Below are 17533 nucleotides of genomic sequence, written 5' to 3'. Positions count from 1 at the left end.
TGGTGAGTGGGGGTTACTCTTAGTTAAGGTGCGCGGGCTTCTCATTGCGGTGGCTTCTCTTGTTGCAGAGCACGGGCTCTAGGCGCATGGGTTTCAGTAGTTGTGGCCCGCGGTCGCAGTAGTTGTGGCTCGTGGGCTCTAGAGCGCAGGCTCAGTAGTTGTGGCACCTGGGCTTAGTTGCTCCGTGGCATGTGGCATCTTCCCGGACCAGGGCTTGAACTCGTGTTCCCTGCATTGGCAGGTGGATTCTTAATCACTGCACCACCAGGGAAGCCCCTCAAACCACTTTAAAAAAAAAATTATTTGGCTGTGTTGGGTCTTAGTTGCAGCATGCAGGATCTTTGTTGAAGCATGTGGGATCTTTCATTGAGGTGCGTGCGGGCTCCAGAGCGCACGGGCTCGGTAGTTGTGGCTTGCGGCCTCAGTAGTTGTGGTTCTCGAGCTTAGTTGCCTCGTGGCACGTGGGATCTTAGTTCCCTGACCAGGGATTGAACCCGAGTCCCCTGCATTGGAAGGCGGATTCTTAACCACTGGACCACCAGGGAAATCCCGCAAACCACTTTTGACACTTTTGATCAGTCACAGCACTTCTCCATACACTGCATGATCTTCTTTTGCATTTCAGTTGCGTTTTTACCTTTCTTGAAATAACAAAGCATAGTATGCTGAAAATGTTACTTTTTTTCTTCCATCTTCAGTATGAAAATGGCTACACAAAAATTGGCCAATTTTGATGTCTTTTTTTTTTTTCTTTTTTGCGGTACGCGGGCCTCTCACTGTTGTGGCCTCTCCCGTTGCGGAGCACAGGCTCCGGACGCGCAGGCTCAGCAGCCATGGCTCACGAGCCCAGCCACTCCGCAGCATGTGGGATCTTCCTGAGCCGGGGCACGGACCCTTGTCCCCTACATCGGCGGGCGGACTCTCAACCACTGCACCACCAGGGTCTTTTTTTAAATGCACGCTGATATGACAGCTGTCACATGCAATCTAATAAAATTGTTTCGAATGAAGTTAAAGACAGCTAAGTGCTACTAGAGCCATCTTACAGAAAAACCGAATGAACCTTTTGGCCAACCCAGTATGTGATCTTAATTATTAATAAAAGTACTAAATTCTGTTTGATATGTTTCCCTTTATCCAATAACATTTGTGGAAGCTCCATTTATAAGTTTGATAAGAGATCTTTGCTTAGTTTTTGGATCAGCGTTAACTTAGCACACATTCACTTGTAAACATTTTAGGAATGGCTTATTTTTAAACCAGGTTTGGCAAACTGTGGCCTCCCTGCCAAATCTAGCTTGCTGTCTGTTTATGTATGGCTCTTGAGCTAAGAATGGTTTTTACATTTTTAAATGTGTAGTTGAAAATAAAAACAAAGAATACCTGACAAAGACGCTTTGCGGGCTACCCACAACTACTGAGCCCAAACACCCTGGGGCCTGCGCACCACAACTAGAGAAGAGAAAACACGCACTCCACAATTAGAGAGAAGCCTGCGCACCACAATGAAGAGCCCATGCGCCGCAACAAAAAAATCCCACATATCTCAACGAAGATCCCGCATGCCACAACTAAGACCCGATGCAGCCAAATAAATAAAAAAATAAATAAAGTAAAATAAAAATTTATTTTTAAAAAAGTGGTTTGAAAAAGTTTAAATACAGCAGGAATTATTAAATACAGCATATATTCATTTACAGAATTTTATGTAGCTACTTAAAACATTTTTTAAAGTCTTAGAGAACACGTTTCTGTGTAAGGATTCTATAATAGGCCACAAATCTACATACATAAAATGATATGTGTATATTTCCATATAGAGACATGCACAAAATAAGACTGGAAGGTAATATACTCAAGTGTTAACCTAAAACTTCATCAGTAGTTTCTACGTTTTCTATAATGTCAATGAAAAAAAAATCAGAAAGAAGCTTCTGAAAATAAATTTAACATTTATGAAGTTTTTAATATATTATTACCTTTCAAACCAATAATCCTCTTCTAGAAACATCTTAACTAAAATAAAGAATAAGCTTGGGCTTCCCTGGTGGCGCAGTGGTTGAGAGTCCGCCTGCTGATGCAGGGGACGTGGGTTCGTGCCCCGGTCTGGGAAGATCCCACATGCCGCGGAGCGGCTAGGCCTGTGAGCCATGGCCGCTGAGCCTGCGCGTCCGGAGCCTGTGCTCCACAACGGGAGAGGCCACAACAGTGAGAGGCCCACATACTGCAAAAAAAAAAAAAAGAATAAGCTTTATAAGCAAAGGTGCTTATTGTGCACTTTTAAAAAATATTTTGCTATTTTTTTCTTATTTTTTTATTTTTTTGGCCATGTGGCATGTGGTATCTTAGTTCCCCAACCAGAGTTCAAACCTGCGCCCCCTGCATTGGAAGCGCAGCATCTTAACTACTGGACCACCAGGGAAGTCCCTCAAACCACTTTTCACATCACAGTGCCATGATGAACATATTCGATAACAAATCTTTGCCCATATTTCTGGTTATTTGCTTAGGCTAAATTCCTAGAAGTAGAATTACTGGATCAAAAGGCATGAACGTTTATAAAACTTGATGCATATTGTCAAATTTCTTTCTTGGAAAGCTCGAAAAAGCATGACAATGTGTTCTTTTAAGCAAGATAAGAATCATTTTAAAGAAGCTGGCTGTGGAAGTCATGTTTCTGCTATTTTGTCACTCCGAAGATTGAGGGTAATTTCTCACGTTACAAATATTTGTATGTAATGCCTGTCATGTTTTTAATACTGTGGGGTTTACTTTTAGGGAGATAAGACAAACTGCCATGGCACTATTGCTAAAGTGCAGTTTTGCTACTTAGTAGATGTTATTTCAGTAGTTGAGAAGGCAGTAAGACACCTGTATCATGGTCTTTGAACTTCATTGTAAATTTCTCCACTCCTAGTCTGTCGAAAAGGGAGAACAGATTAACTAGAGAAGCAGTCTTTATGTTAGTCGCCCTCTCACCCCTGAATCAATCCGCAGACTACCACTGTAGGCATGCCTTGTAGTTGATAGTTCTTCCACTTACTTTTCACAATTGTTGTTTTCACTGGTAGTCTAAGTTGTACATCTATTAAAAAATATTCACTGTCTTACAATTTGTAGAAAATTTATATCAATGGCTGTGGAGGCCCATAATTTGTTTTCTTTCACAGATTGTTCTTATGGTAAAAATTCTTACAAGCCTTTTATGCCTACTATTACATGTCCATTAGTGAGCACAAGGATGACAAAGTGAATCTCAAAAAATTTAATATTAGTAGAAGTTTGGAAAAGCGAATTCTGTGTCTTTTTTTGTGGACAAATATTTGTTATTTTCACATTATTTACATAGATTCTTACACTGTGCTGGTAAGATTCCAGTGATGGCAAATACATTAAATTTAGTTTCATTGTTTGAAAAGAGCCTGATACACATTTGCCACAACTCGATTTAAGAACTTCTGGTGAACATTCTTGATTTCGTTTTTTTGCTTTTTCCATATGTCATCTTTTGAGATTGGTATTTCAGAATGAAACTTTTACTGCTAATGAAGACCCTTGATGTATCCTCTGTTTGCAAATAACCATTTTTTGTTGTAAGTGTGATCTATAATAGTAGTTGTGTAGGAGTCTCTTTCATGCTTTTGGAATTTGTTCTTTTGGAAGTCAGGAGTATACCATTCAGACAGATTGCTACAGGTAGTAGTTTCCAGACAAGTGGAGATAAGATTTATCATTATCTTAAGTTTTACACTTATTAGGTTCTTCCATATCAATTAGACAGTTTCTCTCTCCAGTTAAAATGGCCTTGCTCTCCTTACTGATTTCAGCTTGATCATGATTGGTGAAATTAAGATGAAGACCGTCAGAACCAGCAATTGTGAGGTTTTTGTAGTTAAAGGTCACTAGTATCATAGGCTTTATTAACTGCTTCTGAAAATATTATTTATTCTTTTTACTTTATAAATTGTTTTCTTTTATGTTTATGAAGTGCTGACATTTCCATGAGGTGTATGTATTATGGTAGTATGGTAGCAAATCAATTTTGGTAACTTACAGTTTATCACTTGGGTCTGTTAACTATCCTAGCTGAACGCCATCAACACATTATATAATTTGGAACTTTAATGGTATTTAATTGCTAAAGGTAGTAGCAGTTTTTTTCTTTTTAAATAAATTTGTTTACTTATTTACTTTTGGCTGTGTTGGGTCTTAATTGCTGCTCGCAGGCTTTCTGTAGTTGTGGCGAGCAGGGGCTCCTCCTTGTTGTGGTGCCCGGACTTCTCATTGCAGTGGCTTCTCTTGTTGCGGAGCATGGTCTCAAGGCATGCAGGCTTCAGTAGTTGTGGCATGCGGGCTCAGCAGTTGTGGCTAGCGGGCTCTAGAGCGCAGGCTCAGTAGTTGTGGCGCACAGGCTTAGTTGCTCCATGGCATGTGGGATCTTCCCGGACCAGGGCTTGAACCTGTGTACCCTGCATTGGCAGGTGGATTCCTTTTTTTTTTTTTTTGCGGTATGCGGGCCTTCTCACTGTTGTGGCCTCTCCCGTTGTGGAGCACAGGCTCCGGACGCGCAGGCTCAGCGGCCATGGCTCACGGGCCTAGCCGCTCCGCGGCATGTGGGATCTTCCCGGACTGGGGCACGAACCTGTGTCCCCTGGATCGGCAGGCGGACTATCAACCACTGCGCCACCAGGGAAGCCCGGCAGGCGGATTCTTAACCACTGCGTCACCAGGGAAGTCCAAGGTAGTAGCAGTTTTTAATGATAAATAATAAAAAAAAATGGAAGTTCAGCCTAATCCTGGCTGCTGTGGTGACTTCATTTTCCTCCTGTATAAAAATAATGTAGGGGTTCCCTGGTGGCACAGCAGTTAAGAGTCCGCCTGCCAATGCCGGGGACGTGGGTTCGGGCCCTAGTCCGGGAGGACTCCACGTGCCGCGGAGCAGCTGAGCCCCTGTGGTGCAGCTGCTGAGCCCGCGTGCCACAACTGCTGAAGCCGGCGCCCCTGGAGCCCGTGCTCCGCAACGGGAGAGGCCACCGCACATTGGGAAGCCCACTCACCACGGCAAGGAGTGGCCTCCGCTCGCCGCAACTGGAGAGAACCCATGAGCAGTGTTGAAGACCCAACATGCAACCAAAAATAAAATAAACAAATAAATACATAGAATTAGAAAAAAAACCAGTGTAGTAATCAGTTTCCAGAACAACAGCTGTTTAAGCCAGGTGTCCTGGAGCCCTTGTGCTTATCTTTGATGAGAACAGAAAGAAGTGCTAGTAAAGAGGATAGAGAGCTGAATTTGAATTCCACTTCTGATCTTTATCTGCTATATGACTTTAGACAGATCATGCCTCTGAACCTTGGTTCTCATCTATAAAATGGAATAATGTCTATTTTGCAGTACAGTGCCTTGAAAACTCAGCAAATGCTGGTATTTAGTGTTGCTATTAACAGTGAATAAATAAGATCACGTAGTAGGTTTTGCCTCCTCCTAAGCTTAAAGAGTAGTCTTTGTTTTTGTTTTTTCCCAGTAATCAAGAAGAATGTTGATTTATTTGTATTTTATTAGAGGAATGTGATAACTTTTTGCTTTTCTCACAAAATGGGGATAAGAGTACCTGCATTTTCAAATTGTTACGAATATTAAAGAGATCATACAGCATATAAAGATTTTTATAGGACAGGACCTGGCACAAAGTAAGTCTCAGTAAATATTTGTTGTTGTTATTATTTATAATACAGATACAAGAAAGCAGAAGATGGTGTAGAACAGACTTATTAAATGTTTTTCCATTAATGATTAAATTCAGATTAGGTTAATCCTCGTATTCCATTTCTTCTTCTCATTGCTCAAGTTTCTCCTGCATTTGCTGCCTTTTTCTCTCTGGTATCTCCTTCCTGTAATGGTTCTTGGCACCAACTCTTCTGCTTGTATTGTTCTGGATCTACGTTAGTGAAATGGAGCCATCGTGATCTAGGCTTGCCTTTGCAAAAAATCCTCCAGGGGAACAAAGGTGTGGAGGAGAAAAATGCCTGATAACTGAGATTCAGTGGTTGAGGAAATAAATATTCTAGTAAAGGCAGTTTTAGTCTCAAGGTATAGAAGTCTTTTCTGCTTAGCAAAAATTCAGGGCATTAAGTGAAGGAACACCAGGGATTCTCTCTGAATCCCAGAGCAGGAAATATATACGTGGGCCTCCTGGGCACTAGGAGGCTTTTCTGTTTCCATAGGGGTTCCATAGTCTCTTGTCTCTGATTTTTTTCAGCACATTCTTTCTCTTCTTTGTGTTGACCATCTACTGCTTATTCACCGGGTTATACCTGACCCAAAATGACAGCTACAACTGCCAAGTGTTTAGGGAATTTCACTTTATCTCTCCATTGCTATCTGGCCTGAATGCTAAGGAGAAGTATCTGATTAGGTCAGTTTATCACTTCTCTTCAGGTACTAGGGGTTTGGCCATTTAGGAGAATACTTTTGTTATAGTTGTTTGTGGCCAGAGGTGGTGGGAATCACAAAGTTGCCCTTTCTAGGCAGGTGTCTTGAAATATGTCTGTTACAGAAAATATTCAAAAAAGTGTTGATTTGTTGAACTTTATTTTTCCAAGTGCACTACGTAGCTCTGATTACTGTTTTAAAATACAGACTTCCAGTGTGATTTCATAAATACCAACTTAGTGGTACCTATTGTGTTTGAGTTTGGTTCTTGTATACAATCAACAGAGAACTGGCCAAACTAGCTCAAGTGAGGGGACATTCATTGTAAAGACACCCTGAGCAGTTAAGGGACAGCAATCCAAGGACAGGACTGCTAGTAAAGTAAGGCCAAGAACTGAGCCAGAATGCTGTCAAAAGTTGCTTTTTTTTAAGGTCTTTTATATTGGACTGCGTGGACCACCATGGTAACCGCTTTGTTCTTTGAGATTTAATGTTCAGTAATACATATCTGCTTGAAAATCTGATAAATGTAATTTGTTACATATTTGGATCATTAACTCCTTAAATTGGATTCCTTTATACCCAAGTCTGAGTTTCAGTGGGTTTTTTTTTTTTTTTTTCCTTGACTGCAATGTTGGCTGGCCAAAAGACAAAAATCTGAATAGAGAAGTAGGAGGAGAACCAGGAGATCATAGTGGTATGGAAGTCAGGGAATGAAGGAATTTGAGAAGGTGACTTTATTGAGATTTTTTTTTTTTCTTATGAGAACGGAAAAAACATGAGCTCGAACTAGTGATGATTTTTATTTGTTGGAAGTTTCTGAATGGATTAGAATAGAAGTTTATCTGAATTGAGGGTTAGCTGGGAATTGAGAAGAGAGAAGAATGGTCGTACTTCGAAATGCTAAGTTTTAGAAAGTAAGTTAGACGTTTGTGTGATCTAGGTACTTCTAATATTGATTATGAAAATGCTGACCTATATATAGAGAGGCTCACCTCCCTGGAATGACCAAAACCTACCCTTTGCTAACCGAGGATAGGGAAAGGAGAGATGGATGTATGGGGACATTTCAGTAACTTAAAGAGAATAACCTGTGAGATGGATATAGTTGAATAAATGCCTACTAGGTATTGGACATGTCTCATTTAATATATTTTTTAATGAATTTATTTATTTATGGCTGCATTGGGTCCTCGTTGCTGCACATGGGCTTTCTCTAGTTGCGGTGAGTGGGGGCTACTCTTCGTTGCTGTGCGCGGGCTTCTCATTGTGGTGGCTTCTCTTGTTGCGGAGCGTGGGCCTAGGCACGTGGGCTTCAGTAGTTGTGGCTTGTGGGCTCTAGAGTTCAGACTCAGTAGTTGCAGTGCACCGGCTTAGTTGCTCCGTGGCATGTGGGATCTTCCTGGACCAGGGCTCGAGCCCATGTCCCCTGCATTGGCAGGAGGATTCTTAACTACTGTGCCCCCAGGGAAGTCCCTCATTTAGTCTTCATAGCAGACGTATAAAGTAGCCAGTGTTATCTCAGTTTTACAGATGGAAATAGTGAAGTGTATATCATTCATTGATTCTGATAAGTGTATGGGATGTTGGGTATGGTAAGTAGGGCTTCTCAAGGAATGCACTTTAGAATATTCTTAATGATTTGTAAAGTGATGCTTTTGCGTAATTTTTCATTTTTCAAATGTGATGTATAGTTCCGGGTTTATCTGTTTTGATTTTATAACTTCCTATGCTGTAAAACACCAACTTAATTTGCAAAATTATGATTCTAGTTAGGACAAGATCCATGTTAGAAGAAGACGACAGGTGTTGAGGCTTACAAAAGGAAGTTCTGGTATCTGGGAAATGGAGAGGAAACTCAGAAGCTAGGTCATCTGTACAGATGATATTCTTGGGTGGGATGAAGTGAGGAAATATGAGGTAGGTCAGACATTAACGTGGTTTTCTCACTTTGCCTCTTCATTAAAGGGAGTAAGAGATGCTTTTATGGGGTGGGGCCTCAGTAGAGAAAGTCCTGGATGGGTGTGAGATGGGCAGCTGTCAAGTAGCCCACAGAGAAAAATAGGAAATAGTTTTGTGAAACCAGAGGTGATAAGGTTATTTAGTGGAAGGTAGGAAGCCTTACAGACATTTAGCAAAAGTGAAGATGGAATTAGTAAGTCGTAGTAGAAATTAACATTAACCCTTCACTCAAATTGAATACTAGAGAAAGAGGGGGAGGTGTAGAGTACAAGAACTTGAAAAGAGTTCTGTCCTGATGGGAGCATTTTCTTTGATTATAATTTACAGCCAGCTTTTCTCCTTTATGATAGAAAAGGTTTCTGTTACCTGCCCAAGAAGTTTCTTACAGTCGTCTGTTTTCATCATTTGATTTTTCTTGATTCCTGAGCGTCTTCTTCTGATCATTAGTTTTGTTTCCTAGGAAGAATTTTGTTGAGAGTCTGCCTGGTGTTGATGACCATATAAGGTATAGCTCCCATTATAAACAATAAGTTCCTGACTAGTTAAAAACACTTGTGAGAGTGACTTGGTTTATCTTGTCTACTCAACTGTGGGTACATGGTTTAAAATGGAGTTTCTGTACTAGCAAAGGCTCCATTCTCGTTGTCTACAGGAGGTAGGAGGAGTAGTGGTTCACCTTGTATGTGAGGCAGAGAGAGACACACCCTGGAAGAGGGAGAGCTGGAGGAGGCGAACAGAGAGCTAAAGATAAAGAGAGGGTGAGGAGACCTGAGAGGGTAAGCGAGCCAGCAAATAAAACGTGGTAGGAGAGAGAATGATGGGTGGGTGGGAAGGCAGTATAGAAAGGGATGGAAATTGCTGTGAGGGAAGGATGGGCAAATTTTGAAGGTAGGGGGAGGAGACAGTGGAAAGCAAAGGCAAAAAGACCAAGAGAGCTGACTCATCAAAGCCCACAGCAAAAGCTGTGAAGGCAGTTCTATCTGGGGGTGGAAACTTCCTGTGGCTGCCCTGGAGGCAGCTTGATAACATAGAAAGGACATTGCACTTTGAATTGGAACATCTGGATTTAGATCCTGGAAATGCCATCTAAACACTCTTCCCTACTCAACAGTGGTTGGGGAAGGCATTTCTGTGAGGCTCAGTTCTAATCTCTTAAATGGGAATAATTACTGAGATTGTTGTAATGATTACATAAATATGCATATTGCATGTTCTCTGCCTTCCCTTACCATTCCTACTTTATTTTTTTCATTTTTGTAGCCACTCCTACTTTTTTCTTGGGAAATATAAATAGAATTCCAACATTCTTGGTTAAAACTATTTGTAGGTTTTTGGATTTTCAAGAAACGCCTAGCATCTAGTTAAATGCATGTTTAGATTCCCCAGAAAAAGCTAGATGTAGAACTTTATGTGTTTAATTTACATGCTTTGTAAATGTTAACTCTGGCCTGAAAGTTCAAAATGGTTTTATCTGACGTTTGTAGAGTTTAGTTAAGATGCTGTCCTCATCTCCCCTCCGCTCCTTATTTTTACTACCTGTAGTTTAGGAGCTTATTCAGTGTGCTTACTGAAATAATGTAAACGCCTTGTACTGTGAGCCTAGCTTCTGTTTCAAGGCCCTTTGAAACTGTTTTACCACAGTAACAAGCCTTATGTCTATGTCTTTGTTCTCATATGGCTTAAATTTAGTGTCATTTTGAATTTTATAAATTTACATTTTTGTCAAGCATCCCAAAGCTGTTACATCTTAGTGACACGATGTATCATTTGTAGCATAGTGTCAGCTCTGGGTTTTGAAAATGTGTAATTTAAAACAATGTGACCTGGGCTTCCCTGGCGGTGCAGTGATTATGAATCCGCCTGCAGATTCGAACTCTGGTCCAGAAAGATCCCACATGCCGTGGAGCAACTAAGCCTGAGCACCACAGCTACTGAGCCTGTGCTCTAGAGCCCATGCGCCACAACTACTGAGCCTGTGCGCCTAGAGCCCGTGCTCTGCAAAAAGAGAAGCCACTGCAATGAGAAGCCCGCGCTGCAACGAAGAATAGCCTCCACTCGCCACAACTAGAGAAAGCCCATGCACAGCAAAGAAGACCCAACACAGCGAACAAAATGAAATAAATAAATTAAAAAAAAATAAAACAATGCGACTGTATTTTTATGTGGTGACAGTTCAGTCAAATTAAGATTATTGGGGTGGGGGGCTTCCCTGGTGGCGCAGTGGTTGAGAGTCCGCCTGCTGATGCAGGGGACACGGGTTCGTGCCCCGGTCCGGGAGGATCCCACATGCCGCGGAGCGGCTGGGCCTGTGAGCCATGGCCGCTGAGCCAGCACCTACGGAACCTGTGCTCCGCAACGGGAGAGGCCACGACAGTGGGAGGCCCGCGTACCGCAAAAAAAAAAAAAAAAAAAAAAAAAAAAAAAAGATTATTGGGGTGGTATTCAGTCAGCATGTTAATAAAATCCTTAAATTGGTTCCCCCAGCTGTATTCAGGTTTGTGCTCCATACTCTACCCTCTCCCTGCCTGTCCCTAGTTTGACTCTCTTTGCATTTACCCACTGCTAGAAATTGTTCACATACATTTGGAGGTAGTGATGATTGGATGAGGGGGTTTGAGAAAGTTCTGCTTCAGACAATCAGCAGTCTTTCTCAGGTAGGCAGAATAGCTTTCCTCTTTATATTACTCAGCCATAAAAAGAAATGAAATTGAGTTATTTGTAGTGATGTGGATGGACCTAGAGTCTGTCATACAGAGTGAAGTAAGTCAAAAAGAAAAACAGATACCATATGCTAACACATATATATGGAATCTAAAGAAAAAAAAATGGTTCTGAAGAACCTAGGGGCAGGACAGGAATAAAGACACAGATGTAGAGAATGGACTTGAGGACATGGGGAGGGGGAAGGGTAAGCTGGGATGAAGTGAGAGTAGAATGGACATATATACACTACCAAATGTAAAATAGATAGCTAGTGGGAAGCAGTCGTGTAGCACAGGGAGATCAACTCTGGCTTTGTGACCACCTAGAGGGGTGGGATAGGGAGTGTGGGAAGGAGATGCAAGAGGGAGTAGATATGGGGATATATGTATATGTATAGCTGATTCACTTTGTTACAAAGCAGAAACTAACACACCATTGTAAGGCCATTATACTCTAATAAAGGTGTTAAAAAAAGAAAAAGAATAACCTTCCTCTTTAATAAACAAGGGACATTACTCTAGCCTCAGGCAGCAAAGGTGACTTGTTGCTCATAACTGAGAGGACCAGTAGACTGTTGGACAGTAAAGGGTTTTTGAATTATGACTGTTTTGCTTAATCTATTCCACACTTCATTCTTGCTCTTAAATATTACCTTGTAGTAATGACCTTGGAGATGAGTTAATTGAAGTCTAGAAAGATTGTTATGATGTGGGTAGTACATTTAATGATAAGTTTGAAGAGATCCTTGTGATATGTGCTATTTTTTATTTCTCCTGGTTTTCAGATTCTAGGAGCCCCCAGAGATATTCCAATATGGAGAAATGTTGGGGGCACTCCGTTATATAGTTTGTAGCGCCTTTCAACCTGAGGTTTATCAAAGAAATACTGGCTTCGATCAAATGAGTCCCCTAATTTGTACTTAACTGTTTTCGCAAGGACTGTGGTCTGTGAGTCAGTTTTCATAAGGACTGTGGTCTTTTGAGTCAGTAGCAAGGTTTAGGTCACATAATCATCTACATACATTATTGCTCTTCAACATGTTGATCTTTACTTATTAAGTCAAAATGTATGAAATACAGCTACCGTAATTCTCTCTCTTTTTTAAAGACTCTGCTTCCTTATTTATCTATCTATCTATCTATCTATCTATTTATTTATTTGGCTGCGTTGGGTCTTAGTTGCAGCACGCGGGCTCAGTAGTGGCAGCATGTGGGCTCTCTAGTTGTGGCGTGTGGGCTCTAGAGCGCGCAGGCTTAGTTGCCCCCATGGCATGTGGGATCTTAGTTCCCCAACCAGGGATCGAACCCGCATCCCCTGCATTGGAAGGTGGATTCTTAACCTCTGGATCACCAGGGAAGTCCTTACTGTAATTCTTGTGTGATGGAATTTGCTTTTTCTTTTTCTGCATTATGTGTTTTTCATGTTTGAAAACAAAAGGGAATGGGAGGGGAGAAAGCAGGGGTCATTGCTGAACGCTGATGGTTAAAGGTAAGTGAATGTTTAATCTCAGTCACTTGATTATTGTTATTGTCTTGTCAATATCTGAAAGTAAACATAGAAAAGCTTTTCAGTTGTGTTAATGTGTATGTAAAATTCAAGATGCTAACTTGGAATTATTCCCTCCTCTATTCTAAACAATAGGTACGTTCTATGGATGAGCTGAATCACGATTTTCAAGCACTTGCTCTGGAGGGAAGAGCGATGGGAGAGGTAAGTGAATTGGTGTGCCAGAAAAGTGGGCCTGTTTTTAAGAGAAGGTTGGAGCTGTCTTTCATCAAATGTGTCCGAATCTAGTCTCCAGAAGTATGTGCTTGCTTTTCCTTGTTGCCATCCTCATGATAGGAGTGGGATATTGCAGAATTTTGCCAAAACAATCTCATTATAAGAAGAATGTTAACTTTAGACTAATGTCTTAAAAATAAAACAAAACCAAAATGTGAGCACAAATTAATATTATCTTAACCAGTCAGTTGTAAATTGAGGTGTTAAAATTTTACAAAATAGTTTTATATGCATAAAATGTCCTTAACCTTTGGCTCATTTTTCAGTTGTTAGGTTCTTTTGCAGTGGAAGGGAGTTTTAGATTGGATGCTAGTCAGAATATGTTGATAACCTATTTTTAGAGCAGTGTTATTTTTGAGGAAATTGTTTAGGCTTCCATTGTGAAGAGGGAATTGTTAGATTTCTGGTGAAATAATTCCAGAAGGTTGAGGCCTGAGCCAGTCATCCCTTATGTAGATAGAATTTAGAAACAAGAATTTTGGTTTGTTTGTAATGTTTAAAATTTGCAGAAACAGAATTTACCATCCATTATATTGATAGTGAAGATTGCCATAATTCTAAAAGAAAGAGGAATATAAATCAAGTATAGCAGGTTTCTGGTGCTTCTAGATGTTGACAATAAGAGTGTATTGGTGATAGGTAGAACGTACAGGTTGAATTAATGGCTAAAGATGTCACAGGTTCACAAACTGGGGGCATTTGCTTGTGATTTTTTTTTGTTCTGGAGAAGTAGCCTTAGGTTTTTTCTTCTGTTTTATATTTTGTATATCTAGTATTTAAAAGCCCCCATATCTATTTTAATGTTTTAAAGAGGGAGAATAGCTGTATTCTGGATTCTCTTTTATACTATTCATTAAATACATTTGTTCTTTGATTTAGCCAATATTCTTTGATCCAGGCACTGTACTAGGTTCCAAGGACTCAAAATTAAGATAATTTCCTGATTTATAACAAATATTCATTTACTACCATTGTGGCTAGGCATTAGTTAAAGTCTTTGTGTTTTGATCCTAAGATTCTTGCTTCCTTGGTTATAAGATTTTGTTTCCAACTTTTCTGAATCATCTTGTGGTCAGAGTCGAGTGTCCTATTATCTTGGGTTCATGGGGTTTTGGCCTGTTTTTGTGTTTCCTCTAGAGCTTGAAGAACAGATTGGTAGGTGTTCTTATGTTTCCTGTGCCTGCCTAATATTAATGAAACAGTGCACATCAATAAACCCTATCTGGTTATTGAGTAAGTGATTTTCTCACTAAATTTCTGGAGCACAGTTTGAACAGAAAGTTAACAGATGTGTCACATTAATTATAGATGGGGAAACCGCATTCATCTGCTTCCGCACTCCTGTGGTTCTAACCTGGTCCACTCTAAGCCCAGTCTTTTAAAATTAGTTACACAGAATAAAAATAATGCCCTGTTACTGTTTTGTAACACTTCATAATCTTTAAAGACTTAACTTAATTGAAGAAGAGTGAACAGAAAGTGAATTTTATTTAAATTAACAACAAAAATATTTAAAAAATCATTTTCTTCTTCCAAAAATATCCCTTCCCCACAAGGTCTCCAGACCGCACCTCCTTATTTTTGTTAGAGATGTCATTTTTTGATGTTTGTATGTAATTCATCAGAGCTAGGTGTTGGCATATGTAAATAACTAAACAAAGTACATTCCAACAGTAATGCAGTGTCACTCTTCTTTCCTTATTATTAACAAAGTAATAATAATAGCTACCATTTGTTGACCATCTATTAGGCAGATGCTAAGAGGTTTGTATGCATTATCTCATCAGTAACTCTCTCAGGATGGTTCTGTTATCCAGATAAGGAAAAATTTTGCTCAGGGTCACACATCTAGAAAGTGATGGAGCTGGGACTCTGACCTGGCTACCTCTCCAAAGCATGTGCCCTTAGAGTAAATGAAACCAATACTTATAAAATAATTGATGGTAAAAATCTCATTTTAGTAAGCTTTATAACAGTTGATATTTGGGGAAGGATTTTAACAAATGCTTAATACACTTCCCTTCCAAAATACACTTAACTGAAGTTATTTTTTGAAAGCATAACCCAGTGTCCAGGCACAAAGGGGACAACTAAGTTAAGTATGGAGTGAAGTTTTTGTATTCAAGGAACTCTTTCTTTAGCTAGTTGAGGAAGGAGTGAATACACATGACAACAGAAAGAGTTCACTGCGTTTCTTTGTATGGTTCCTGTTTTGAGAAGAGAGTGATCAGTATTGGCAGGAGTAGTTTGTGATTGCTTGGATGGAGGTATAGGACTTGGGAAACGTCCTCTAGTTTAGTTAGGATTCACATAGGTATAGGTTGGGGGAATGTTTTTTGCAGGGATACAAGGGAGATGGGCACAAAAGAGAGATGAAGAAAGCTAGCTTTTATAATAAAATAAAAAAGCATAGTTTCTAATTAGTTTAACGTCATTAAATTTCCTTCCCTTTAAACAATAAAGCATCTCTGGGAGGGGATGTGTGTAAATGTAGTGTTTACCCATATAAACACTAAAATTTCAAGTAAATTGCATGGATTTATAAAGCCAGGCACAGTATTTTTTTGCTGCAGTTATTTTATTTGTATTTGTGTGTGTCTGTGTGCTTGTGTGAGAGTCCTCATTAGGGCAGATGATACCTATGTTCAAGAGTGTGTGAATCTTTAGAGTTCAAAGAGAATTGCCTCGATTCAAAGTAATTGATTTCTAATAAAGTTAGTGCTGCCTGGCTCTTGCAACTTTTTTTTTTCCTCATCAAAGCCAGTGCTAGACTCCTGGAGTCACTTTGCTAGATAGTGTTTCTTAGAAATCTTGCTCAGAGGTGACTACTTAAAACTTTGCCTTCCAACCTTGCTGGTTGTCTGAAGTACAGCTAGCTGTTCTTAGCTGAAGGACACTCTACAAGTGCTTTACTTACCTCCTGTTCTAAAAAGTCAACATAAAAAGGAAGATAGGAAAATGTCTTAGGCTTAGGGCTACAAATTATTTTCAAATATTTCATCCACTCTCCTTGCTAGCAGCCCCTTTCATTCAACTTTAAGTCCAGTCCTGAAAAGTTTAAAGGCACAGATTATTTCTGTTAGTTGAGTATTCAAGAGTGTGTCTTTGTAGTACTGAGGAAGGCTCATTGACCTGATGTTTCTGGGTTCTGTTTCTGCCTTGGTTGGTTTATGGTCTTGCATGACTTATTTATTTTATGTCCTGAAAAAGATGTATTTGCAAAGAGGATAGTGGTTCTCGTTTGAAAGTACTTTGAGAGTCTTTGACAGAAAAGCCACCTTATTCTGAATAATTGGTTTTCTCACTTTTAAAAACCAAGGAACTTTTTTTAAGAGTCCTTAATGTTTTACATGTAGTAAACCTGACAGCGTTCAGGGACATTAAAATAACAGTGATTATTTCTGGAATAAATGGAATGTATTTAGGTATGTGGCCCTTCATCTTTGTTTTAGAAAACTGAAGCATAGAAAAGCTTTCTATGCTTTTTTACAAATACGTTTGTAAACCTGAGGAATGAAATCTGGAAGGTGCATCTGTATGTAGAGTGATAATGAATCCTACCACGTTCCTGGAAGTAGAGTAAGGTGAGATGTATTTAAAACATAGCTGCAGGTTCTCATTAGACATTACATAGGATTTCTGCCTGTAAGTGTGAGAGCAGAATGGCTTGTAGAGGAAGGAATTTGACAATGATTTGGAGAGCTCTTAACCCAAAGAAAGGTATAACTTGATGGGGTGAAGAGCTCACTGGATGAGAACCCTGATGCCACCGCTTTTGGCCTTGCCTCAGGCATTCATCTTCTTTGGACTTTGCTTTTTTTCATCCGTAAGACACACATGTTGGACTAGATAGTTTTCCAGGACCCTTTTAAGTCTAAGATTCTTGGAGTTTGCCCTTATTTCTAGCTTTAAAAAGATAGAAAATAGGACTAGTTCTCCTTTTTCTAGGATATGCCAGAGGGTATCTAAAAGATGCGTTATTTTAGAGTGTGATGTAGAGGTTCTGTAAGTTTTCATTGGATTCTCTAAGTGACTCATTCACTGTGCAGCTACATAAGACATTGAAGTGTCTGTCCATCAGGGCTCATAGGGTGGTAATTGTGAAATCAGGACAAGTAGGAGCCTAATGTGGATACCAAGTCCACATCTTTCCATCATGGCATGATGGCTCACAGAATTGGAGGCTTTTGGGTAGCTAAAAGTACTTTTTTTTTTTTTTGCGGTACGTGGGCCTCTCACTGTTGTGGCCTCTCCCGTTGCGGAGCACAGGCCCCGGACGTGCAGGCTCAGCGGCCATGGCTCACGGGCCCAGCTGCTCCGCGGCATGTGGAATCTTCCCGGACCGGGGCACAAACCTGTGTCCCCTGCATCGGCAGGCGGACTCTCAACCACTGCGCCACCAGGGAAGCCCTCAAAGTACTTTTATGATCCACAGCCCTAGAGGGGCTAACCTCACACTGTAAATTCCTTGCAGTTAGGGTCCCATAAGAGTAACTCAGTTGACTCTAAACTGGGTTGAATTTTGGAAAGGAGATGTGTTGTCTGCTAGCAAGATCATGCAGCCTTTCTTGCAGAAAGGATGAAAAATAAATAGAGCCTGTGGTGCATTATAAAAATATCTGGCCAAGCAGTGTAACACATTCTTTTCCCCCC

General features: G+C 40.3%; 1 protein-coding gene across 1 annotated transcript in view; it reads left to right on the top strand.

The window, feature by feature from the left end:
• Positions 1 to 17533, top strand: part of PUM1 (pumilio RNA binding family member 1) — a 128784-nt gene that overhangs the window by 22189 nt on the left and 89062 nt on the right. The window contains 1 exon segment of the mRNA XM_032619432.1: positions 12740 to 12808. Within this exon segment, the coding sequence (XP_032475323.1) occupies positions 12740 to 12808 (69 nt within the window).

Source organism: Phocoena sinus, chromosome 1, assembly GCF_008692025.1.
Source record: "Phocoena sinus isolate mPhoSin1 chromosome 1, mPhoSin1.pri, whole genome shotgun sequence".
Classification (NCBI taxonomy): Eukaryota; Metazoa; Chordata; class Mammalia; order Artiodactyla; family Phocoenidae; genus Phocoena; species Phocoena sinus.
Note: the sequence above shows the minus strand (reverse complement) of the source record. Positions and strands in the feature narration are given on the sequence as shown.